We start from the raw sequence: 26,990 nt of genomic DNA, 5'->3' as shown, positions 1-26,990 counted from the left end.
TTAAGTATACTCCTACTTCCTTTATACTCTAAGGATTCACTCGATCTATCCAGTCTATACCTGACATATGCTTCCTTCTTTCTCTTAACAAAACCCTCAATTTCTTTAGTCATCCAGCATTCCCTATACCTACCAGCCTTCCCTTTCACCCTAACAGGAATATACTTTCTCTGGATTCTTGTTACCTCATTTCTGAAGGCTTCCCATTTTCCAGCTATCCCTTTACCTGCGGACATCTGCCTCCAATCAGATTTCGAAAGTTCTTGCCTAATATCGTCAAAATTGGCCTTTCTCCAATTTAGAACTTCAACTTTTAGATCTGGTCTATCCTTTTCCATCACGATTTTAAAACGAATATAATTATGGTCGCTGGCCCCAAAGTGCTCCCCCACTGACATCTCAGTCACCTACCCTGCCTTATTTCCCAAAAGTAGGTCAAGTTTTGCACCTTCTCTAGTAGATACATCCACATAGTGAATCAGAAAATTGTCTTGTATGCACTTAAGAAATTCCTCTCCATCTAAACCTATAACACTATGGCAGTCTAGTCTATGTTTGGAAAGTTAAAATCCCTTACCATAACTACCCGACTATTCTTACAGATTGGGAACATCTTAAAAGTAACAGAAGATAACTAATAAAATCATAAAGAGGGAGAAAATAAACTTCCAGGGTAGACTTGCAAATAATATCAAGGTAGGCAGCAAGAGCTTCCTTAAATTAAAAAATGTTTAGAGACGCCAAAGTGAAACTAAGTCCTTAGAAAATTAGGCTGGGCAAGAAATAGTGGGGAACCAGAAAATGGTGGGGGGGGGGGGGGGGGGGTTGAACAAATGTTTTGAGTCAGTCTTAATAATAGAAGACACTTTCCAAAATTACTAAATATTCAAGGGGGAAAAGGAGGAGAGGAAATACAAGTAACTACGACTACAGAAAAAGTGCTAGGAAAACTAACAAAATACTTTCATTTTTTAGTAAGGGAACTAAGCAGGGATGGCAGTGCAATGTTCCTCCTGTGGGATGTTTGAGGTGAGGGACATCATTAGTGTCCCAGCTGAGTAAACCTGCATTCCTATACCAGCACCTTAAAAACCGAGTTTGGGAACTGGAGCTGGAACTGGAACTGGATGAACTCAGGATCCTTCGGGAGGCAGAGAGTGTTATAGATGAAAGCTACAGGGAGTTAGTTACTCCCAGAAATGAAGATGCTTGGATGACTGTTAGAAGGGGTAAGAAGCAGTCAGTGCTGGGATCCCTGTGACCATTCCCCTACATAACAAGTGTACCATTTTGGATGTTGCTGGGAGGAATGAATTACCAGGGACAAGCCATGTATACAGGTCTCTGGCACAGAGACCGTCCCAGTTGCTGAGAAGGGAATGGGGGAAGAGGAATACAGCATTAGTTACTGGGGACTCCATTGTGAAGGAGACAGTTTGGAGGTTCTGTGGGAACAAAAGAGACTCGCGGTTGGTGTGTTGCCTCCCAGGTACCAGGGTCCATGATGTCTCGGATAGTGTTTTTGGGATCCTTAAAAGGGGAGGGGGAGCAGCCCCAAGTCATGGTCCATATAGGCACCAACAACATAGGCAGGAAAAGGGATGGGGATGTAAGGCAGAAATTCAGGAAGCTAGGGTGGAAGCTTAGAGCTAGAACAAACAGAGTTTTATCTGTGGTTTGTTATCCATGCCACATGAGAGCAAGATGAGGAATAGGGAGAGACAGCAGTTGAACACGTGGCTACAGGGATGGTACAGGAGGGAGGAATTCAGATACCTGGATAACTGGGGTTAACTCTGAGGTGGATGGGACCTCTACAAACGGGATGGTCTACACTGAACCAGAGGAGTACTAATACCCTGGGGGAAAAATTTGCTAATGCTCTTCGGGAGGATTTAAGCTAATTCAGCAGGGGGGTGGAAACTTGAATTGTAGCTCCAGTGAACAGAAGGTTGAGAAATGTGAAGTCATGAATAAGGGTTTAAGGTCACAGGAGTGTACCGGTAGGCAGGAAGGTTTTATAGATAAAAGCTTCAAAGCCAGGAGCATCCAGCCTAAGGTGGGTGAACTTGCAGCATGGGTTGGTACCTGGGACTTCAATGTTGTGGCAAGTTTGGAGACATAGATAGAGTAGAGACAGGAATGCTTGCTGCAGGTTCTAGGGTTTAGATGTTTCAGTAAGATCAGGGAAAGTGGTCCATTCCCGACTGCGCACTTCAAGCTGATGGTTTTTCTATCCATCGTATGGACCATACAGTATCTTCAGGTAAGACAAAGGTTAGAGGGGTTTCCTTTTTAATCAATAACTTGTAGTGCATGGACATTGCAACCCTGGGCAGCCATTGCTCCCCAAACCCTGAATTCCTCACCATCAAAGGCCACCCCTTCTATCTACCATGGGAATTTACCGCTGCTATACCAACTACTGTGTACATTCCGCCACAAGCAAATGTTGAGGAAGCTCTGGATGTGCTGTACACCACCACCAACACCCTGGAGATGGAACACCCCAAGCCCTGTTTATTGTAACTGGTGACTTCAATCAGGCCTATCTAAGAAAGGTATTGCCCAAGTACCACCAGAACATTACCTGCCCCACCAGGGGCCTGAACATTTTAGACCACTGCTGCACCACCTACACTACCCTCATTTCAGAAAATCCAACCACAATGCTGTGCTTCTTCTCCTGGCTTACAGGCCAAAAGCTCAAGCAGGAGACCCCCTCGCGGATACAGGTCCAGTGCTGGTTGGAAGAGGCAGAGGATCAACCCCGAGGCTGTCTGGAATCAGCTGATTGGGCTATGTTCAAACAGTCTGCAGGTACCTTGGACAAGTACACCACCACCGTCACAGACTTTATCAGCAAGTGTGTGGAGGACTGCATACTGAGGAAGTCAATCTGTGTGTTCCCACAGGAACTCCTGGATGAATCAGAACAGACAGAACCTGCTAAAAGCCAGGCGTGAGGTCTTCAGATCAGCAGACCCACTCAAATATAAGGAATCCAAGTATGACCTTCACAGAGCCATTAAGACAGCCAAGGACCAATACCGATCCAAACTAGAGACCCAGACAGACACCCGGCGACACTGGCAAGGACTGAATGACATCACATGTTCAAAAAAGAGACAGTGCAAGATAGCAGACAATGACACATCCCTCCCACATTGTCTCAACACCTTCGATTTTCGCTTTGAGCAGAATTTCAGCGGAGAGGTAACACCTATTCTGACAAGTCCTGACGAACCTATCCCAACAGTCACTGCATCAGAGGGCAGATCAGTTTTCTTTCATGTGAATCCAAGGAAAGCGATGGGACCAGACGGAGTACCAGGCCGTGCACTCAGAGCATGCGCAGATTCAACTGGCAGAGGTCTTCTCGGACACCTTCAACCTCTCCCTGCAGCAGGCCACTGTCCTTGCCTGTTTCAAGAGGGCCAGCATCATCCCTGTGCCTAAGAAGGCTCATGCAACATGTCTCAATGACTACCGTCCAGTGGCCCTAACTTCGGTGGTCATGAAGTGCTTTGAAAGATTGGTCATGGCATTAATCAACTCCAGCCTCCCTACTAAACTTGACCCACTCAAATTTGCATATTGGACCAACAGATCCACGTCGGGTGCCATATCACTTGCCCTTCCACTCCTCCCTAGAACATCTTGAGACAAGAATAGCTATGTAAAAATCCTACTCATTGACTGCAGTTCAGCCTTCAATACTATTATCCCCTTGAGACGGATTACTAAACTTACTGATCTCAGACTAAGCCCCACTCTCTGCAACTGGACTTTAATGTTTCCTGACCCACAGGCCACAATCAGTGAAGATTGAGGAGAATATTTCATCCTCACTGGAGTCCCCCAGGGGTGCGTACTCAGCCCCCAACTGTACTCACTGTATACTCATGACTGTGTGGCCAAATACCACACTAATGCCATTTACAAGTTTGCTGATGACACCACCATAGTCAGTTGAATCTCAGATGGCGACGAAACAGACATCACACGGGAGGTGAAAGACCTGGAAAAATGGTGCATTGAGAACAACCTAGCTCTCAATGCCGGCAAAACCAAAGAACTCATTATTGACTTTTGGCAAGATATTACTCATGCCCCCCCTACACATTAACAGCACAGAGGTGGAATGAGTGGACAGTGTCAAGCTCCTGGAGTGGTCAGCCACAACGAGCTTTCTTGGACTCTTCATGTGGATGCAAAGGCCCAACAACGTCTCTTCTTCCTCATGCAGCTGAGGAAGTTTGGCATGACAATGAATACCCTTGCCAACTTTTATAGGTGTGCCATTGAGAGTATTCTGTCTGGATGTATCATTACCTGGTATGGCAACTGTACCATTCAAGATCAGAGACAGTTACAGAGAGTGGTGAACTCGGCCCGGACAATCACAAAGATCAACTTCCTATCTATAGAAACCATCTACCAGACCCGCTGTCAAGGAAAGGCCTCCAGCATTCTCAAAGATCCATCCCACCCTGGCAATGCTTTTTGACAACCTCTATCATCAGGGAGAAGTATAGAAGCCTGAACACACACACACCAGCCGGTTTCGAAACAGTTTCTATCCGACTGTTGTTAGAATACTGAATGGACTCAAACTCTTAACATTCGCCTGTACCTGTTTTTTGTTTTTGCTGCTGCTAACTTATTATTTACTTATCTATGCTACTTAACTATGTGATCTGCCTGTATTGCTCACAAGACAAAGCTTTTCATTGCGCCTCGGTACACTTGACAATAAATTCATTTCAATTCAAAAGATGAGGAGGTGTGGCATTGTTAGTCAAGAATAGTACTGCGGTGGCAGAAAGAACGTTTGATGAGGATCGTCTATGGAGGTAGTGTGGGCTGAGGCTAGAAACAGGAAAGGTCACCCTGTTGGGAAGTTTCTGTAGGCCTCTAAAGAGTTCCAGAGCTGTAGATGCAAAGATGATTCGGGATAGAAGCAAAAGTAAGAGGATAGTTGTTATGGGGATCTTTAACTTTCCAAATATTGACTGGAAACGCTATAGTTCATGAACTTTAGATGGGTCAGTTTTTGTCCAATGTGTGCAGGAGGGTTTCCTGACATATTATGTAGATAGGCCAACAGGAGGCGAGGGCACATTGGATTTGGTACTGGGTAATGAACCAGGCCAGGTGTTAGATTTGGAGGTAGGTGAGCACGTTGTTGATAGTGACCACAATTTGGTTACATTTACTTTAGCAATGGAAAGGGATAGATATATAGTGCAGGGCAAGAGCCACAGCTGGGGAAAAGGCAATTATGATGTGTTTCAGCGAGATTTAAGATGCATTGGATGGGGAAGGAAACTGCAGAGAATGGGTACAATTGAAATTTGGAGCATGTTCAAGGAACAACTACTGTGTGTCCTTGATAAGTATGTACTAGTCAGGCAGGGACGAAATGGTCGAGCGAGGGAACAGTGGTTTACTAAAGATGTTGAAACTTGTCAAGAGGAAGAAGCAGACTTAAAGATGAGATGTGAAGGCTCAGTTAGGGCACTTGAGAGTTACATGTTAGCTAGGAAGGACTAAAGTGAGAGCGAAGAAGAGCCATAAAGTTTTCTATAGGTATGTTAGGAATAAAGGAATGACTAGGATAAGATTAGGGCCAATCAAGGACAATAGTCGGAAGTTATATGTGAAGTCCGAAGAGATAGGAGAGGCGCTAAATGAATATTTTTCGTTACTATTCACACTAAAAAAAATAATGTTGTCGAGGAGAAAACTGAGATACAATATATTAGACTAGATTGGATTGAGGTTCATAAGGAGGAGGTGTTAGCAATTCTGCAAAGTGTGATAAGTCCTGTGGGCCGGATGGGATTTATCCTAGGATTCTCTGGGAAGCTAGGGAAGAGATTGCAGAGCTTTTGGCTTTGGTCTTTACGTCATCATTGTCTACAGGAATAGTGCCAGAAGACTGGAGGATAGCAAATGTAGTCACCTTGTTCAAAAAGGGGAGTAGAGACAACCCTGGTAATTATAGACCTGTGAGTATTACTTCGATTGTGGGCAAAGTTTTGGAAAGGATTATATGAGATAGGATTTATAATCATCTAATAAGAAATAATTTGATTAGGGATAGTCAACACAGTTTTGTGAAGGGTAGGTTGTGCCTCACAAACCTTATTGAGTTCTTTGAGAAGGTGACCAAACAGGTGGATGAGGGTAAAGTTGTTGATGTGGTGTGATTTGAGTAAAGTATTTGATAAGGTTCCTCAAGGTAGGCTATTGCACAAAATACAGAGGCATGGGATTAAGTGATGTAGCGATTTGGATCAGGAATTGACTAGCTGTAAGAAGACAGAGGATGGTGGTTGATGGGAAATGTTCATCCTTCAGTTCAGTTACTAGTGATGTACGGCAAGGATCTGTTTTGGGGCCACTGCTGTTTATAATTTTTCTAAATGACCTGGATGAGGGCTTAGTGGATGGGTTAGTAAATTTGCAGATGACACTAAGGTCGATGGAGTTGTGGACAGTGCGGAAGGATGTCACAAGTTACACAGGTACATAGATAAGCTGCAGAGCTGTGCTGAGTTTAATGCAGAGAAGTGTGAGGTGATTCACTTTGGAAGGAGTAACACGAATACAGAATACTGGACTAATGGTAAGATCCTTGATTTGGAGGTGCCGGTGTTGGACTGGGGTGTACAAAGTTAAAAATCACAAAACACCAGGTTATTGTGCAACAGTTTTATATTGGAAGCACTAGCTTTCGAAGCACTACTCCTTCATCAGGTGATTGGTAGTGTGGATGAACAGAAAAATCTCGATGTCCATGTACATACATTCCTGAAAGTTGCCACTCAGGTTGATAGGCTTGTTAAGCAGGCGTACATTGTATTAGCTTTTATTGGTAGAGGCATTGAATTTTGGAGTGATGAGGTCATGTTGCAGCTGTACAAAACCCAGGTGTGGCCATACTTGGAGTTTTGCGTGCAGTTCTGATCGCCGCATTATAAGGAGGATGTGGAAGTATTGGAAAGGTTGCAGAGGATATTTACCAGAATGTTGCCTGGTATGGAGGGAAGGTCTTATGAGGAAAGGCTGAGGGACTTGAGGCTGTCTTTGTTAGAGAGAAGAAGGTTAAGAGGTGACTTAGAGGCATACAAGATGATCAGAGAATTAAATAGGGTGGACCCTATAGTGATGACTAGCACAAGAGGACACAGCTTTAAATTGAGAGGTGATAGATATAAGACAGATGTCAGAGGTAGGTTCTTTACTCAGCAAGTAGTCAGGGTGTGGAATGCCCTGCCTCCTACAGTAGTGGATTCACCAACATTAAGGGCATTGAGATGATCACTGGATAAATGTACGGATGATAAAGGAATAGTGTAGGTTAGGGCTTTGGATTGGTTTCACAGGTCAGCGCAACATCGATGGCCAAAGGGCCTGTTCAACACTGTCATGTTCTATGTTCGATGATAAGTCCTTGTACTTGATAGAATGCATCCTCAAAGATTAAAGGAGGTAGCTACAGAGATGGTGGATATACCAAACATAATATTCTCGAAATTCTTAGGTTTTGGAAAAGTCCCAGAGGATTGGAAAACAGCCAATGTAACATCTTTATTTAAAAAGTGAAGAAGACAAAAGCAGGTAACTCTAGGTCAGTTAGCTTAACAGCTGATTGGGAAAATGTTAGAGTTTATTGTCATGAAAGTCATAGCAGCGCATTTAAACAGAATTAGCATGGCCTCTTGAAGGGAATTATCCCTGACAAATTAATAGAGTTCTTTGAGATGGTAAAAAAGGATAGATAAAGGGGAAGCAGTGGATGTAACATATATGGATCTTCAGACATTGTTAAATGAGGTAGTACACATTAGGCTACTTAATAAGAGCCCATGATGATGATGGTAACTTATTGGTATGGAGTGAGGATTGGCTCACTAATACTAGACAGAGAGTTGAGATAAGGAGGACATTTTCAGGATGGTTGCCTGCAACTACTGGTGCACCAGTGCTGCGGTCAAAATTATTTACAACATATCCAATTTGCCTGCGTGGACCAGATATCCCATCTAGTCCCATTTGACAGCACCTGGCCTGTATCCCTCTAAACCTTTCCAATTCATATATCCATCCCAATGCCTTTTCAATGTTGTAATTGTACCCGCCTCCTCTGGCAGCTCGTTCCATACACATGAACAAGTTGGACCGAAGGGATTGTTTCTGTGCTGTATGACTCTATGATTCTAAATATTAATGACTTGGGTAAGCAAAGAGAATGTACCATAGCAAGTTTGCAAATGACACAGAAATAGGTGAGAAGGCAAGTAGAAAGAGTCTGTGGAGGAATACCGACACATTAAGAGACTGAACAACAACTCGGTAGATGGAATGCAATGTAGAAAAATGCAAGGTTATGCACTTTGGTGGGAAGAATAGAGGAGATGAATATGATTTAAAGGAGAATGATTGCAGATTTGGATTTGGAAGTCTTCATCCAAGAATCACAAACATCTAGCATTCAAGTTCAGCGGTAATAAGAAAGTCAAATGGAACGATGGTTAGCATTCCAAACTGAATGGAGTATGATGATAGGGAGGAGATTTTACTAAAACTACAGAAAGCACCAATCAGATCAAAGCTGGAACAATAAAGGTACTAGCTATGGGCCCTTTATCTGAGGAAAGATACACTAGCATTGGAGGTAGTCCAGAGAAGGATCACTCAGCTGGGGTCAGATATGGATGTCCAGTCATATGAGGAGACAGCATAAGGTAGGCCTGTGCCCATTGGAATATGGAATAATGAGAGGTGACCTTATAGAAACATACAAGATCCTTAGGGGACTTGAGTTGATGTGGAAAGGCTGTTTCTCCCGTGGGATAGTCGAGAACCAGAAGGCACAATCTCAGAATAAGGGATTGCATATTTAAGATGGAGATGAGGACTTTTTTTTCTCACAGAGGGTAGTGATTCTGTGGAATGTTTTACTGCAGGGGACTGTCGAGGCTGGGTCATTAAGAAAATTCAACATCAAGATAGAGTTTAAATCAGCATGGGAATCAAGGGTTATGAGAAAGGAGGAAAGTGAATTTTAGGATTATAGATCAGCTCTTATCTCATTGAATGGTGAAGCCAACTAGATTGGGTGAATGTCCTACTTCTTCTCCTATATCTTATGTCTTATTACTACATGCTAGTGATGTCATAACATTTTATTCCAGGACTCCCAGTTGCTGTGGCGACATGGACTTTTGCATGCATGTTATAGTCTGTGGACAGTGAAGGCAGAAATTACAACCTTATTTTCATTATATAGCTCATAAGGAATCTCTCTTGGTTGCCATTGTATTGTAAGGATTTTCAGGTTGATAATTATCCTATTTGGCCACATTCTGAAAGCACCTCTCTTGGCATCAACTCCTGAGGTAGTACTTGAAACCAGAGATTCTCACTCAGAGGCATGGATTCCTGACCTGCAAGCCACAATCAGTAAGGATAGCGATAACACCTCCTCCATAATAATCCTCAACATCAGTGCCCCACATACTCAGCCCCTTAAGATACTCCTTATACACTCACGACTGTGTGGCCAAATTCAAGTCTAACTCCATTTACAAATTTGCTGATGACACCACTGTAGTAAATCAGATCTCAAACAAGACAGAATACATGAAAGATATGGACAGACAGCTTAGTGGCATGATTTAAAGAAAACAATTTCTCCCTCCGTGTCAGCAAAATGATGGATCCAGTCATTGACTTCAGTACACTGCTTTTCTGTATCAATGACAAGTGGTGGAGATGATCAAGAGCTTCAAGTTTCTTGCAGTAAATATCACCAACAATCTGTCTTAGTCCATCCACGTCCATGCTGCAGTCAAGAGGCCATATCAGCACTGCTACTTCCTCAGAAAGTTGACATGTCCACAATGACTCTTTCCAATTTTAATTCATGCACCATAGAAAGCATCCTATCCAGATGCATCACAACTTGGTTTGGCAACTGCACTGCCCTAAACCGCAAAAAGTAACAGAGCTGTGAACACACCCCAGTCCATCATGAAAACCAGTTTTTTTTCCATTGACTCCATCTACACTTCAGGCTGCCTCAGGAAAGCAGCCAACATAATCAAAGATCACTCCCATCGCGATTATACTCTCTTCCTCCCTCTTCCATTGGGCAAAAGGTACAAAAGTTTGAAAACATATACCAATAGATTTAAGAACAGCTTCTTCCCTGCTGTTATATGAGACTTATGAATGGACCTCTCATACATTAGATTTCATCTTTCTCTGTATCTTCTCTGTAGCTATATTCTTCTGCATTATGTTCTAATACCCTGATGTACTTATGTAAGGTATGATTTGTCTGGATAGCATGCAAACCAATACTTTTCACTGTATCTCAGTACACGTGACTATAATAACAAATTAAATCAAAATACTACTTATTGCACCACAAGACCTCAATATTACATAACAAATTCAAAACTGAAGAGCAACTTTTTAGCATCACAAAAGATTAGCGTAATACTTGTTCAATAACTATGATTATGCTTAAAGATTTGATAAAGTGTGTATAGTTGCTAACCACTAACATGCTTCTTTGAATTTACTAATGTTTTATGAGATTGTCAGAAGGATGAAGGGTGGCAAAAATACTGACATCCTGTGTCAGGTAGCATAACGTAAAGCATCACTCATGTTTAATCTGGATAGAAATAAACTTGTGGTTGAAAGCTCTTGTCCCACACTTTGTTCTTGCTGTTTTTACATTAAATTATGGGCCATTGTGCCTCAGCATCAACTCACTACAATTCCCAAAACAAATGATACATCTTTTTTGTTTCACAACTGATATTCCATGCCTTCAAAATCTGCTTAGTACTAATGTGGTATATTCACTTTCAATTAAAGGTCATAGGTTCAAGCCAAAATCAACGCAAAATCTGGACTGACATTTCTATTCTGTCAGACATAAAATTTTTTGGATGAGACATTAGAGTGAGACCTTACCTATCCTTAAGTTAAAAAATCCCACAACTCTACTTTGAGTGGAACATTCTCATAGAGCCTATACATATCCAATATTTCAAAGCATAGGAGTGCCATTATTGGTTACTGAGAGGCATTGTTGTTTAACATCAATTGTGTTTCTTAAACTGCAAAAGTTGCTATACTTCGATTGTATTTCATTGGCTGTAAATTTATGGAATGTCTCAAAGATCATGCACAGATCGCAATAAAAAGGCTTTCATAGCAAAGTCCTACGAAACATAACAATGAAGTGTGACACTCAAAGAAATCGGAATACACTATAAGAGTATATTTTTGGCCAACAAAAATAATAATAATGTAAAAGTGTGAGATAACTGGGCCTGGTCTAATGCATGGCATCACTGGAGGTGTTAACTTCTACTACATCGTGTCCATCACTGTTCAGTCTAACTCTCGTACCCTCCCACTTATTTTACAGCTTTGCTAAAATGCAATAGGTTTTCTCTTCCAAAAAGAAACCAGTTTTAACTGCGACAAACGGGAATATATAAGGCCTTTCAGATAGCTGATGATAAAATATCGGTCCTCTTGCAGATGCGTATTGAGTTCATCTGTTCCCACAAAAAAATCTGTTCACCTAGTTTTCTTTTAAAAACGTGATATCGTTTCATAATAAAGTTAATAAAGGACATCTAACATAATTCTTAGGCATGCAACATATATAGATAGATCGCATGAACATACATTCTATCACCAAAAATAAACATATTCGTTAGTTGCCAGAAAGCGTGCATTAGCAGGCTGTAAATCGAACACGGTTGATAACTCCACACAACAGCAACAAGAAGTCCAACTGGGGAGCGCAGGGGGTGCAGTAAAAATTTGCAAATACCTTTGAGATCCATAATTATTAATCCCAGTAGTAAGAACAACTGCGTATTTTCCTTCTCCACCCCCGGAAAGATTACCCAAATAGAAAAGCATTAGCAGAATACTCCTGCGCAGGACAGTTCCCACGACTTTTAATGCAACTGAGCATCTGAGACAGAGAAGACCAAATTGCAACTGAAGGTTCACAACAAACCCACAGTTGCAAACATTATTTTTAAACGGACAAAAATAACATATACAATTGTCCAAAGTGCAGCAGTGGCATTCAATACAGGTCACAGTTTCAGCCTTAAAACGGCGACCTAAATTGAAACATTCACCCATCAATTGCAAAGCAAATAAATTTCAATTTATTTTCAAGCAAGCGTCCCAGACCGCATTCATTTCAAACGATGCAAATTATGTTTGCATTGGCAAACTTCTGTGTCCACTGCAGAAGGGATGTGTGGAATATTGAATGCACTGGGTCACCACAGTTGCACTTGCCACCATTAATATTATTTTCTAAACCGCCAATCCTATGATGCACGGGGGTGCAATGCTCTGGATTTCAATCCTGTTATGGGGGGCGGGGGGAAATGCAGAGGCAGACCAGGGAGCGCGCATCCAGATCAGGCTGACGCTGCCGGGATCGCGCTCGAAACATGAATGGGGTTGATGGGGGGGGGGGGGGGGGAAGGTGGGAGGAATACACAAGAGTGGCGACGACCGAAGGGGCCCCGCGCTCCCAACTCGATCGCGCTCCCCCTATTGGCCTTACACCCCTTTCAGGGCAGCGGGATCGCGCTTTCACCTCCGCCCCCCACATCTCCAAATCCCCAAACCGATCCTCCCACCCCCATCTTCTTCACGACCACGGGATCGCGCTTCTCCCCCCACCCCCAGCCCGGCTACGAGTACTCGCACCCGGGTTCGGGCTCGCGCTCTTACCGTTCTTCAGCTCGTGCTCAACTGTAAACATGTCACCTTCACTGGACCCTTCTTCCATATTTCAAACAAAAATCTCCCACAAACTCCTAGCACCTTTTATTATTTTTTTTTTAAAAACTAGTTGTTAAATACGAAGCTATTCCCCCCCCACCCACCCCCACGGTGTCCTCTTTAAATGTTGTTAACATACATGGAGAGAGATTTTCTGTTTTTTTTAAATAATCTCCACACAAGACAGCAATCTCCCCTCCCACTGACTGTTACTACTACTCTCTCCCACTCCTCCCACCCCCCAACACTTATTCCTCAACCAAACATGACAGATGGAGATATACCCTGCCCACACGGGCCCCTCATTGGCTGGCTGTCAAACCCTACGTGGGTGTGTCTTCCTATTTCTGCGCCACCATTTGTTCTTTGGCGATGTCGATCACTCTGACCCCGCCTCCGGCAGGCGGGAAGGGGCGTCAGTTCCGGCCATCAGGTTCGGTTGGTCGGTTGGTAGGTTGGTTAGTACGGAGCTGTCCTCTTTCGCGCTGCATGAGCGCGTGAAGGTTACCTCAGTGTTGTCCGCCGCTCTTTTGACGAAGGCGCAGAATTCGGAGGTGCGACCATCCTCTATTTAAAAAGGCACTATTTTACAGGGGGGAGGGTGCGACAGTGATTCCTAAATCTTCCCTACTCCTCCCAGCACCTCCATAACTGACGTCTGAAAGGAGAGTGGACGTTAGTGTTGGGATAAATACCAAAAAGGTTGGCAACTCGAGTCCAAGGAAGAAAGGGGGAATGCAGCCCTGTCAAAAATGCTATCTTCCAGGCGAGTTTTTTTGAGGACCCGGGGGGTCGGTGTAAATGTAGAGTAATAGGGTAGTGGGGAGTGGGTTTGGGTGGGATACTCTTCAGAGGGTCGGTATGGACTTGTTGGACCAAAGGGCCTCTTTTCACATTGGGGATTCTATGAGAAAAGGGGGGAATGCAAAAGCTGCTGTCCAGACGGGATGACTGCCTTTCTGTATGGTAGAGACTCGGTGACCAAGCAATTATTTGATAGAACAGAGCTCACACATTTTATTTTAAAGCAATGTGAAGTTGAAGGTTTATCTTGCACTCACCAAGACTGGGACACAGCAAGTTTTAAAAGAAGGCACAACTAACTGATATAGCATGAAATGAGGATGCTGTTGGATCGGACCCTGGTTGGTATGGAGATGCAGCAAAATCTCTTAATAAAGACAGAAATTGCTGAAGAAACCCAACAGTATCTGTGGGGGGAAAAAAAGCTAACCTTTCAAGTCTAATGACTCTTCTTCAGAATTAGTAGTAGGTTAGGAGAGGTATATATGCTGAATACGAGGGAGGTAAAAATGAATAAGCAGTAAGTGCAGAGGAAGATAAAGACAGTTAGGCAAATGAATGGATGGATAATGGTAAGCCAGGCAGAAAGACAAGCTATTAATGAGGTCAGTGAGTCAGGCTGGCTGTGCTGAAAGCAGCCCATGTGATGATAGTGCCTAGAATGTGGGGTTAGGTAAAGCACATGGAAAATGATGTTCAGGAACTATAATTATTGAGTTTGACAGGGTGCAGGGTCTCCAAACGGAAAATAAGGTGCTGTTCTTCCAGCTTTTGCTAAGCTTTGCTGGAGCACTGCAGCCGGTGTAGGACAGAACTGTCGGCCAAGAAACACAGTGTGTTAAAGTTGCTGTTTAACTGGAAGCTCAGCATCATTTTTGCGGACAGAATGTAGGTGTTCTGCAAAGTGGACACCAGCCTGTGGTTACTTTCCCCAGTGACGAGGAGACCACATTGTGAGCAATGAATATAGTAGACTAGATTGAATGGGTGTGCAGGTAAATTGCTGCTTCATCTGGAGTGTGTGTCTGGAGCCTCTGTTGTGGGGAAAATCACCAGCCTCTGAGTCAGAGTCTGGGTTCAAAGACAGGGTTTATTGTATATTGAAATACTGGAGTTCAGAGGAGAGAGAGAGAGACACTAACAGCACAGTGGCCAGCTGCGAGTCCTCTCTCCACCCAGAGCACATGTCAAGATACTTTTGCACGTTTTGTAATATAATAGGTCAGTGATGAGGTTATGGTCTTTGTAACATAGTTTGTTGATTGTAAACACTGCAGAATCGTTGATAGTATTGGTGCAGTCATTGTCAGTTCCAACACAGCCTTTGTTAATGTCAGCGCGGTCCTTATAAATTTCAGTGCAGACATTGTCAATTTCAATGTGTGCGCGGAAGTCCATTACTGTGGTAATGGGTACTAATCGCTCTTCCTGAGAAGGATGATTACTGCAGCTATTAGCGCTTTGCATTGAGTCTGTATCAAGCAGTTAGCATTTCTATCAAAAGTGTTGGCTGGACCCAGACACTTCAGCAGGCAATATATGCTATTCATGTGTATTCTCCCCCCCGCCCACCTTAAACTAATCAACTAGGTTGTGAGGGCAATGTGCTGGCATCCTTGTGGCCCAGGCAGTATCTGTGTTTGCTCTGCTGTCTCTCTCCATATTGTGGTCAGGCAGTCGTCTTGTGTGTCAAGTGGACAACTTATGGCTCAGTGCCATCTTGTGTGTCCGTGTGCCTATTGTCACCCTGCCCTGTGCCATCTCCCACTTCACCTCAGATGGTGAGGAGGGAGGAAGTAAATGGCGAAGTGTTTCACATTTCGCATCTGCACGTGAAGGTGGTTTGGGGTGGTATTGGGAGTTGAGGAAGTAAGGACCAGGATGTCCCGGAAACAACTGTCTCTGTGGAATGCTGGCAAGGGAGGTGAACATGTGTCCAATGGTGGCATCCCACTGAAGATAGCAGAAATTATGGCTTATGATCCTTCAGATGCTGATGCAGTGGAAAGTGAGGACGAGGGGGACCCTACCATTATTGTGGATGCGAAGAGAAAGTTTTGGGGGCAGAAATGAGGGAAATGGATCAGACTGGCTTACAAGGGGAATTTTTAGCTGAGGAGAAAGGTGGATCTGTTAACTGAGAATCTTAGATGGAAATGCGTTGCTGGAAAAGCGCAGCAGGTCAGGCAGCATCTAGGGAACAGGAGAATCGACGTTTTGGGCATTAGCCCTTCTGAAGGGCTAATGCCCGAAACGTCGATTCTCCTGTTCCCTAGATGCTGCCTGACCTGCTGTGCTTTTCCAGCAACGCATTTCCATCTCTGATCTCCAGCATCTGCAGACCTCACTTTCTTCTCAACTGAGAATCTTAGGTGATTAACCTCAGACAAGACAGGTAGACCTGGATTGGTCACAATGTTGCCATAAGAATTGCTACGAAGGTGGTCAGTCTCCATGCCCTCTAGGTACAATTTATGTGCAACTTTTTTGTCGACATGCCATAGAGTCATAGAGATGTACAGCCCGGAAACAGACCCTTCAGTCCAACTCGTCCGTGCTGACCAGGTATCCTAACCCAATCTAATCCCATTTGTCAGCACTTGGTCCATATCCTTCGAAACCCTTCCTATTCATATACCCATCCAGATGCTTTTTAAATATTGTAATTGTCCCTGCCTCCACCACTTCCTCTGCCAGCTCATTCCATACATGCACCACCCTCTGCATGAAAAAATTGCCCCTTAGGTCCCTTTTAATTTTTTCCCCTCTCACCCTAAACCTATGCCCTCTACTTCTGGACTCCCCTACACCAGGGAAAAGAACTTATCTATTTTCCCAAACCATGCCCCTTATGATTTTATAAACCTCTATCAGGTCACCACTCAGCCTTTGACATTCCAGAGAAACAGCCTATTCAGCCTCTCCCTGTACCTGAAATCCTCCAACCTTGGCAAAATCCTTGTAAATTTTTTCTGAACTCTTTCAAGTTTCACAACATCTTTCCGATAGAAGGGAGACCAGATTTGCATGCAGTATTCCATATGTGACTTAACAGCAGCTACATGACCTCCCAACTTCTGTATTCAATGCTATGTCCAATAAAGGAAAGTATACCAAAGACCGTCTTCACTATCCTATCTACCTGCAACTCCACTTTCAAGGAACTATGAACCTACACTCCAAGGTCTCTTTGTTCAGCAACACTCCCCAGGACTTTACCATTACATGTATTAGACCCACTCTGATTTGCTTTTCCAAAATGCAGCACCTAATATTTATCTAAATTGAACTCCATCTGCCTCTCCACAGCCCATTGGCCCATCTGATCAAAATCCCATTGTATATTTGAGGTAACCTTCTTCTTCGCTGTCCACTACACCTCCAATTTTGGTTTCATCTGCAAACTTACTCACTATACCTCCTATGCTCACACCTAAATCATTTATATGAATGACAAAAAGCAGTGGACCCAGCACCAATCCTTGTGGCACACCACTGGTCACAGTCCTCCAATCTGAAAAGCCACCCTCCACCACCAGCCTCTGTCTTTTACCTTCAAGCCAGTTTTATTTCCAAATGGCTAATTTGCCCTGTATTCAATGAGATCTAACCTTGCTAACCAGTCTACCATGAGGAATCTTATGAACGTGTTACCAAAATCCATATATTATCACATCCACTGCTCCGCCCTCATCAATCCTCTTTGTTACTTCTTCAAAAAAACTCAGTCAAGTTTGTGAGACATGATTTCCCATGCGCAAAGTTGTGCTGACTATCCCTAATCAGTCCTTGCCTTTCCAAATGTATTTAAATCCTGTCACTCAGGATTCCCTCCAACAAATTGCCCACCAATGATGTCAGGCTCACTGGTCTAGTTTCCTGGCTTTTCCTTACCACACTTCTTAAATAGTGGTACCACGCTATCCGATCTCCAGTCTTCTGGCACCTCACCTTTGACTGTTGCTGATACAAATATCTCGACAAGGGGCCTATCAATCACTTCCCTAGCTTCCCACAGAGTTCCAGGGTACACCTGATCAAGTCCTGGGGATTTATTCACTTTTATGTGTTTTAAGACGTATAACATCTCCTCCTCTGTAATATGGACATTTTTCAAGATGTTACCATCTATTTCCCCACATTCTATATCTTCCATGTCTTTCTCCGCACATGTCATGCTGGACAGGAGTGTAAGTGCTATAGTCTTCTGTTGAAAACACATATACTGTTGAGCACTAGATGTGATTCTCATTTTGGACACCATTTACTAAATAATAGACTGTGCTTTCATTTATACTGGAAACTAATTTAAGATTGTCAGTCCGACTTACAATGTATTTTATTTGCATGTCAGAGGCTACAAATTCTCACAATAGGACCCTGTACTATCTAAGCAAAAGAACTTGGACATACATTATCTTTTTCATTCAGAAATTGTTATGTTCCGTTCCTTGCTGCATTCCAAATGCTAAGCCCTGGCCAATTAGAGGTTACCTGCTTGGTCTAAAATTAATTATTGGTTTCAAATCCTATTCCAAAATCTTGAGCAGAAAAGTCTAATCTGACTTTCCAATGCATTGTCAGATGCTGCGTTGTCAGAAATATATCCTATTGGTTGAGGCACTAATCAAGGCTCTGTAATGCAATTCAAAATTGTATATGTCATTGTTTTGCAGATTCATGGCTTCTGTTACCAACTCCATAGTCTAATAAGTGTTTGATTTATTGTGAGATTGAGTTTTCTGTTATGAACGAAAAATCACTGAAAACCTTAAACACTTCCTCCTTGTCAACAGTCACATCAGATGGTTAAATGTGTTACAGAGATATGTTTGTAAATATGACTCAATAATCTGACAGCCAAACCAAGTAAGTTTGCTAAGCTCAAGGACAGCGTTGATAAATTACCAGGATCACAAATGGAAGGTGGGATTGTGAAAGAGTCACTGGAGAGAAGCTGTCAGACATGTTTCAGTGCACTTTCATCTTTGAGTTAGATGATTGTCAGTTTAATGTCCCATTCATGAAAATGGAGCTTAAAATCTAGGGTTTTTAAAATTCATTTATGAGATGTGGGCAACGCTGGCTGGGTGAATATTTATTGCCCATTCCTAGTTTGCCCTTGAGAAGGTGATAGTGAGCTGCCTTCTTGAACCTCTGCTGTCTGTGTATTGTAGGTGAACCCACAATGCCACTAGGGAGAGAGAACCAAATTTTGACTCAGTGACAGTGAAGAAACAGCAATATAATTCCAAGTAAGTATGACTTAAATGGGAACTTGAAGGTACATGTTTACATGTACATGATACATGTTTACATGTATCTGCTGCTCCTGTCCTTCCAGATGAAAGTAACTGTCGGTTTGGAAGGAACTATCTAAAGAGCCTTGTTAAATTTCTGCAAAGTATCTTGTAGATGGTGCACACTGTTGCTGAGCAAGTTGATTCTCCAATTTATTAATGAGAAGAATCTGTATTATTTGTGGTGCTTTCTTTAAGATTAAATGTTAAACCAAGGCTATGTCTGCCCACTCTGGACAATGGAAATGACCCCTTTATATTATCCTGTTGACCACAAGTATATTCTTTAATATCTTGACAAATTTGTATCCCTCAACTAACACCACTTTAAAACAGGTTATTGCTCATTGCTATTTACCAAATTGATAGCTACGTTTCACCATTACAAGAGTTTGCAAAGTACTTAGTTGGTTATGTGATGTCCTGAGATCTTGAAAGACACTACAGGACTACAGGTTTGTCTTTTTTCTTTCATTTTGCTCCAGATAACACCTGAAGGCTAAAGAACTCATTGGCTAGATGGTCAGAATAGAAAGCAGTAATCTACTTAAGTATGCTATCTAAATTTCAATAGTTAAACCCCAGGTCCACTCCTTACATACATGTGAGTCTCTAAACAAGCCCTGCATCTAGACTTGGTTACTTTTGGATGTGGAGGGAGAATGTGCAATACATATTGAAGGTAAGATAAAGTCACCAGAGGACTATAGGGCTGTTCTGTCATTAGCAAGAGATGACTGGTAGTAGTTTAATATGTGGATCACACTGCTTCAGGTGAGGGGTGCGGTTGAGATGGTGGGGCAGAGGGATTGAACCCATGTTGTTGGTGTTACTGTGCATCACAAAACCAGCTGTCCAGCCAACTAAACTGCCCCCCACCTGCCATATTGAACAGACACAAACCATATGTTTGGATGGTTCTCAGTAGCCTAGATAAGAGATATGGAAATGTGGTAGTGGTTTTCGATATGGGTCAAACAGTTGGCTGATCAAACAAGAAAACAACTTTGCAGAAGAACGGAAAATTTATAAGTGTTTTCCAATTATGGTGCATTTCTAAAGACTGCTTATTTCTGCTAACATGTACATATACACATTCACAAAAATACACTGTTATATACACACACTAATGTGCACATACATACTTTCCTATGTTTTTACGCAGATGAATTTCTATTGAAGAGGAATTCCTAACACCCATTTGCTATAACTTTTGATGTTTGCGCCATATTTCTAGTAATTCTCACTCTTAAGCTGGACAAGTCAAAGGATATTTCACCCACTGTAAAAATGCATTTTTTAAGGCAAAACCCTTTTGTGTTGTACTCTTGTAACCATGTAAAGTGTAACGTGTAAGATCAGTACTTTTTCATTATTAACATTTTACCTTGAAAATATAGTCTTTTTTAATGAATGAATGAATAATCCAAAATATGCCAACCTTTATTTAAGTTGTCATGACAAATATTCAAATCAAAGGATTTGAAAGGGACGTAAAGGACAACTTTTTCACACAGAAGTTGGTTTGTATATGAAACAAACTGCCAGAGGAAGTGTTAGTTGCAACAGTCAAAAGGTATTTTGTCAGGTACATGAATAGGAAATGTTTAGAATATGTTATGGACCGGACCAGACCCCCTCAAAATATATTAAGAATGTAGCCTAGACCCTAATTTTTCCTTATTTTAAAGATAAATGTGAGGTGCTGTGTTCCAGTTGGAATTTGATTGGTCAGATTATTTGACATTAAGCAAACACAATTTATTCAAACATTACAGTTAAAATACAACAAAACAAAGAGAACTTGGAATAAATTTATTGCAAAACTTAACAGAATAATAGATGCAGTAACTTTACTAATTAACTATTTCAATATAGTAACATCCTATGTACACACCCTTGGCAAAGGGAAATTCAGAAAACATGTTGTCTCACGTGTGACTCCTGTAACAGGCAGAGAACCTCCAGCTTTTGGCTGTAAATGAGAGAAGACCCCAAGACTCCAACAGCAACTGCTGAAAGCTAAATCTAAAATTCCTAGTTCTGTGGAGCATGAGCATATCATTTCAGGATGCTTGTATTGCTCCAACTTAAAAAAAAACCAAGGCCTTACAAGCTGTTTACTGACTTTCCAACGAGACAGCTTAGTATCTCTGTCTTAAAAACTCTCTTCAAAAACCGCAAAACAAAATAACTTCGTAAAGCTACAACATCATCACAAAGTCTATGGGCCAAATGCAGACAAATTGAACTAGTTTAGTTGGGGAAATTTGGTTGGCATGGGCTAGTTGGACCAAAGGGTCTGTTTCTGTGCTATATGACTCTTGCCTGGAGAAGGTGGATGTCAGGATGCCGGCAAAGTAGAAGGGTTGCGTGCGGACGCATAAGCCTGGGGCTCATCCACTCCTGAGTGCTCTTTTTCTTTTTTCTTCTTTCATTTTTCTGGTCATTTTTCTTTTTTTTTAAAAGCCTTTTGCAGTGGGTTAATCAACAGCATTGGGACGGCAGCAAGTGTGGGACATGTGCAGAGTCGTAGCATCCTCCCAGTGGTCAGAGGCAGAGGCAGTAGTCGATACAGTTCTTCCCAATAATTGGAGGTGGTGGCAGCAGCAGCAAGGATGTCCTCCCGGCATTTGGGGATGGCAACAGCAGCAGCAAAGCACCTCCAGCAATTGGAGACAGTGGCGCAGCAGACCTTTCAAGAAGGCAGCTCTGCCAAGGTGGCATCTCAGAGGAAGGTGGCCAGCTTGGAACTCCTGGCAAGGTAGTGGCCTGGCTTGGCAGAGGAGCCAGAGACTTGAGATGGTGGCAGCAGTATGGTATATGTGGAGCAGGGACACCTTGGATCATTGAGGCGACAGCAGGGACTCCTGATTGCGTTCATGGCAAGTCCGGAGCAGGAGTTCCTGGTAATCGACAAGGCAGCAGCAGCAGCTCCTGGTGTGGTAGGCCTGGAGCCGAGGATATTTGGTTTCAGGGCAAGTGTGGGTTCAACATGGGACCTGACAGTGGAAGGTGGGCCCAGCATTGAAGAGATGGCGCCTAAAGGGTGGTAACTCTTACATTGATGGGTCCAGCGCAGGCAGTGGAGGAAGTGCAGGTGTCATTGATGAGCCAGCTCAGGACTTATGGCAAGATGGCAAATCAAAGAAAGAAAGTTATATCTATTTTTCTCCTTTTATCCTTTAAATTGTTTAAAATAGTGTCGATTTGTGGTGACATTTGAAGATTTTCATTGTATTTTACTGTGTTATTCACTGTAAAATGCAATAATTCATTCAATTCTATGAATCTATGACTTCCAGTAACCAAACAGTAATGTAACCAGTTGTGGCAAACAGGAATGCAAAACTTTCAGTTAAGTATATTTTATTGTTTATTCCCATTTTTTATTAATTCTTAGGTGGGCATTTTTTTTCTGTTTAAGAAGGTGGTGATGGATCATTATCTTGATGTAGCAGTCTGGTTGAGAAAAGAGGTTATTATGATGTATGGACATTGTAACTGGACTAGTAATCCAGAGACCAGCTAATGTCCTGGGGACTTGGTTTGAATCCCATTACAACAAATGGTAAATCTTAATTTTTAAAACAAAACAAATCTGGAACTAAAACCTAATTATAAGCATGAAACCATTTTTGAAAACAAAATCTTGTGCTCTGATACCCTTTAGGAAGAAAACCTATGATCCTTATCTGGTCTGACCCTGGATATGACTCCAGATCCAAAACAATAACTGCTGTCAGGAATGTCACAAGCTACAAGGTTGTATCAAAATCACTAGAAAATCTCATTTAAAAAAAAACTAGATGAACTACCAAGCATTGAGCTAGGCAACAGAAAGAGCAATGACAAACTTAGTCCTGTCAACTCTGAAAGGACCCCAAAAGATTCACCAAGGCTCCTCCGATAGCACCTTCCAAACTCAAGACAAATTTGTAGAAGAAATGAGCAGCACATAATGGAAACACCACCACCTGCAAGTTCCACTCCAATCCACTATTCATCCTTTCTTGGAAATATCTCTTTGTTCCTTTAGCGTTTGTGGGTCAAATTCCTGCACCTCCATCAGTAACTGCATTGTGGGCATATCTACATCAAATGGACTGCGGTTGTTTAGGAAGGGAACTCACTACCATCTTTGCAAGGGCAATTAGGGATGGGCAATAAAAGCTGGTCCAGATGGTGAAGACCACATGCTGTGAATGATTTTAAAAATGGTGCTCTCATAGGTGAAAGTAGAAAGGAAGTTGTAGAATTTAACCAAAACGACTTGCTGATAGCATTTCCCTTTAAACTTTCATCTCTGTGACCTCTACACTTGGATTACAGTCAAAACCATCACATTTTCTGTGTTTAAAGTTCAGAAGTGGAAGAAAAACAAAATTGACTAAGTTTTAATGAGAAAAGAGCCATAACGTGGGCTGACATTTTTCAGAGTTTATCAAAGTTTATGATCTGGAAAGGCCTACAGACAACAGCTGATAGCCTGCTTCATTGCTAATATGGCAGTGTCTTTAAAAAAGCCCTAAGAAAGTCAATCAGAAATTATCCAACAGATTGCAGGTTGTAGGCCCACAGTGGGGAGGCAAGATGGGGAGGAAGTATCACTGCTGCCTGCCCATCTTCCATGAGCATTCACCAGTACATTTGAGGTTTCACTTGACACCACAAAGACTAGCATACTGGAATATACTTGGGCAATGATATTATGTGATTTAATAAATTTACTTTTTGCAGCTTTGTTTTCTAATCATTAAATCCCTATTAAAGATGGGCACTTTCTGTTCCCCCCCTATTTTATGACACTAGGTAACCAAGTATCCTTTTCATTTTGGTGTAGAAATAGCATTCAAACAAATCTTAGTTATACATCCCTAATCAGAGTTGTTAAAAATGCTATCAAAGACATATATTTGATGCCCTTATCTCCAAATAATGTAATGAAACAAATAAATGACCTCCTTCTTTAGTTCATGCTCAAGGGCTGACCCGCAGCACCACAATCTCCAATATGTGTAGGGCAAGGAAATATGAGTCAAACCCATCCCTGCTGGAATGGTGATCAAACCCCATCTTGTTGGCACCAAACTAATCCATGCTGACCAGCCAACAGATCCAACTACAAAGAGTCTAAATTACTGTAACAGCGTACACTTTTTACATGTATGATGTAATCTGGAGCAATGTAAAGTGATGTAGTGACTGACCAGGAACCCCTCCCACTCCTAGCAGTCATTGGCTTATCTTAGAAGGTCTCTCAGAATGATACTTAACCTCCTTGGCTATTTCATGAACACATTCCTTGACCATCAAGTGCTGGAGTGGGACTTAACTGGAGCTTCTGGCTCAGAGACAGGGACACGATCCATTGCACCTCAAATAAATGATAATTTTAAAAAATTACATTAAGTCTCAGGTTTGCAGTTTTTTCAACAAGTTGCAGAAAATTAAGGGATGTAGAGACAGCTGAAGATAGGCTGACAGGTAGTGAAAGAAAAGGGAAATAAAATGTTAAAAAAGCTTAGTTCTGCTTACCACATTCTGTAACACGAAAGTGATAGACAGTGATCCTTACATTGTGAATTTTTAATTATATATGTGAGCTGCCTTTCATTAGCTGTCATTTCTATTTGAGGTTGTAATGCAGTGATTCACTCACATCCCTAATATCAGTTTTATCTCTGATCACTACATTCCATATATGCTTCCCATAAATCATAGAAACGACTCGCTGAGTGAAGAACCTACCCCTAACATCTGTCCTATATCTACCCCCCCTTAATTTAAAGCAGTTTTATCTCTGATCACTACATTCCATATATGCTTCCCATAAATCATAGAATATCAGTGATATATACAGTTGTCAACAAAATACTAATGTAGAATCAGCAAAATACGTTACATTGCAGAAAGACAGTTCCTGACATATAGGATTAGAACCACTCCTTTCACACTTGTATAAGCATTTACAGTTACATATCATAAGCATACACCACTAAAGCCAACAATACTATCAATTTTAGGAGCACAGGTGAACCCCCAATTAACATCCTCCACCTTCACAAAACTAAACACAATTAATTTTAAAAAAACTCATGTCTACTCAATCTCTTCCAGTTGTCATGTTACTGTACTTGTATTGCTTTCTTAAAATCTTTCAGTTATGTTTTTGCCATTAGTACAATTGACTGACAGGCTGAATCATTTGCTCTTTCCATTATGCTCCTTATTTGTGAAGATACATTTGCCTAATATTCCCTAACATAATATGTAGTTTACACTCCTGTTACAAGGAGAAAGTGAGGGCTGCAGATGCTGGAGATCAGAGCTGAAAATGTGTTGCTGCAAAAGTGCAGCAGGTCAGGCAGCGTCCAAGGAACAGGAGAATCGACGTTTCGGGCATAAGCCCTTCTTCAGGAATGAGGAAAGTGTGTCCAGCAGGCTAAGATAAAAGGTAGGGAGGAGGGACTTGGGGGAGGGGCTTTGGAAATGCGATAGGTGGAGGGAGGTCAAGGTGAGGGTGATAGGCCGGAGTGGGGTGGGGGCGGAGAGGCCAGGAAGATGATTGCAGGTTAGGAAGGCGGTGCTGAGTTCGAGGGATTTGACTGAGACAAGGTGTGGGGAGGGGAAATGAGCCCAACACTTTAACTCCCCCTCCCACTCCACCAAGGACATGCAAGTCCTTGGACTCCTCCATCGCCAGATCATGGCAACACGACGGTTGGAGGAAGAGCGCCTCATCTTCTGCCTGGGAACCCTCCAAACACAAGGGATGAACTCAGATTTCTCCAGTTTCCTCATTTCCCCTCCCCCCACCTTGTCTCAGTCAAATCCATTGAACTCAGCACCGCCTTCCTACTGCGCTTTTCCAGCAACACATTTTCACTCCTGTTACAAGCACAAAGCTATTTTAATCCATTGTATGCAGGTTCCACAGACTGCCTAAGACATTGAAATTTTCAAGTAGCCTGACCTCTCATTCTCACACCACCCAGTTTGCTGCACCTTGGAATAATACAGCAAAGGATGGGGGTGTGACGAAGAATGTCTCTGGTGTCCAGGAAAATATGCTGATGAGTTGCTAGGTCACTTTCACATATGAAGACAATGAGCTAACTGCTCTGTCCAAAAAGCTTGTTAATTGTAGTTGATTGGAAAATCATGGGGAATTTGCCTGCGAGTTCCCCTGATATGTGCTGTTCACTTCGGAAACAGACATCAGCAGATCGTCCCTCTTATCAGTATTTTTCTTGGTCCTTCTCACCTCTGACAGCAATGCACATACTCACCATCACAAAACCGCTATCTCTAGCTTGTTCCACCTTCTCTTTGAATATTTTCAACCTTGGAGATGCCTTGCATTGGCCTGGTTTGTTTAGTCTAGATACCTTAAATATAAAATAATAGTGTCTTGAAGTAACCAAATAAAAATGGTAAAGTGCCTTCTAAGACAAAAGCTTTTGGTTCTGATTCATGCTTGTGGTTTTAGGCCAGCTTGTAATCATTAACCTCAGAGGTATAAAAATGATAGGACCCAAGGTACTTCTAAGTAATTTCTTGCATATTATTATAGGGAGCATCCAGTCATACTTCATTTTATTTTATTCATAGAAGCCCTACAGTATAGAAGGAGGCCATTTGAGTCCACACCAACCCTCACATCATACACAGACCCTCCCTATCCCTGTAATCCTGTATTTCCCATGACTAACCCACACATCTTTGGACTGTGGGAGGAAACTTATATAGGATATGAATGATTACCCCTCACCTGTCCATATGTGACACAAACTTCAAAGAATTATGTGCCTGCACCCCAGGTCTCTCTTCTACAACTCTACTCAAGGCCCTCCCATTAATTGTAAAAGCCCTACCCTTGTTTGTTGTTCCAAAATGCAATACCTCACATTTGTCTAAATTGAACTCCACTTTTCAGCCCATTGACCCATTTAATTATGATCCCTTTGTAATCTTAGAAAACCCTTCTTCACTGTCTATTATGCCACCAGTTTTGGCCTGCAAACTTAC

At 42.2% G+C, this 26,990-nt stretch overlaps 2 protein-coding genes across 6 annotated transcripts in view; one reads left to right on the top strand and one right to left on the bottom strand.

Moving 5' to 3' along the window:
* The window catches only part of rps6ka5 (ribosomal protein S6 kinase, polypeptide 5), a 222,500-nt gene extending 209,565 nt beyond the window's left edge, over positions 1-12,935 (bottom strand). For 2 of the 5 annotated variants that reach the window (XM_043696941.1, XM_043696946.1), the window contains exon 1: positions 12,805-12,935. In XM_043696941.1, coding sequence (XP_043552876.1) covers positions 12,805-12,862 — 58 coding nt within the window. In that variant the 5' untranslated portion in view covers positions 12,863-12,935. The remainder of the gene's footprint in view (positions 1-12,804) is intronic. The other 3 variants (XM_043696943.1, XM_043696944.1, XM_043696942.1) reach the window with 2 other exon arrangements.
* A 353-nt stretch (positions 12,936-13,288) lies between these two features.
* The window catches only part of dglucy (D-glutamate cyclase), a 123,253-nt gene continuing 109,551 nt past the window's right edge, over positions 13,289-26,990 (top strand). Inside the window, exon 1 of the mRNA XM_043696938.1 lies at positions 13,289-13,409. The gene's annotated coding sequence lies outside the window, so the exon portion shown is untranslated. The remainder of the gene's footprint in view (positions 13,410-26,990) is intronic.

Source organism: Chiloscyllium plagiosum, chromosome 10 (assembly GCF_004010195.1).
Source record: "Chiloscyllium plagiosum isolate BGI_BamShark_2017 chromosome 10, ASM401019v2, whole genome shotgun sequence".
Taxonomy (NCBI): Eukaryota; Metazoa; Chordata; class Chondrichthyes; order Orectolobiformes; family Hemiscylliidae; genus Chiloscyllium; species Chiloscyllium plagiosum.
Note: the sequence above shows the minus strand (reverse complement) of the source record. Positions and strands in the feature narration are given on the sequence as shown.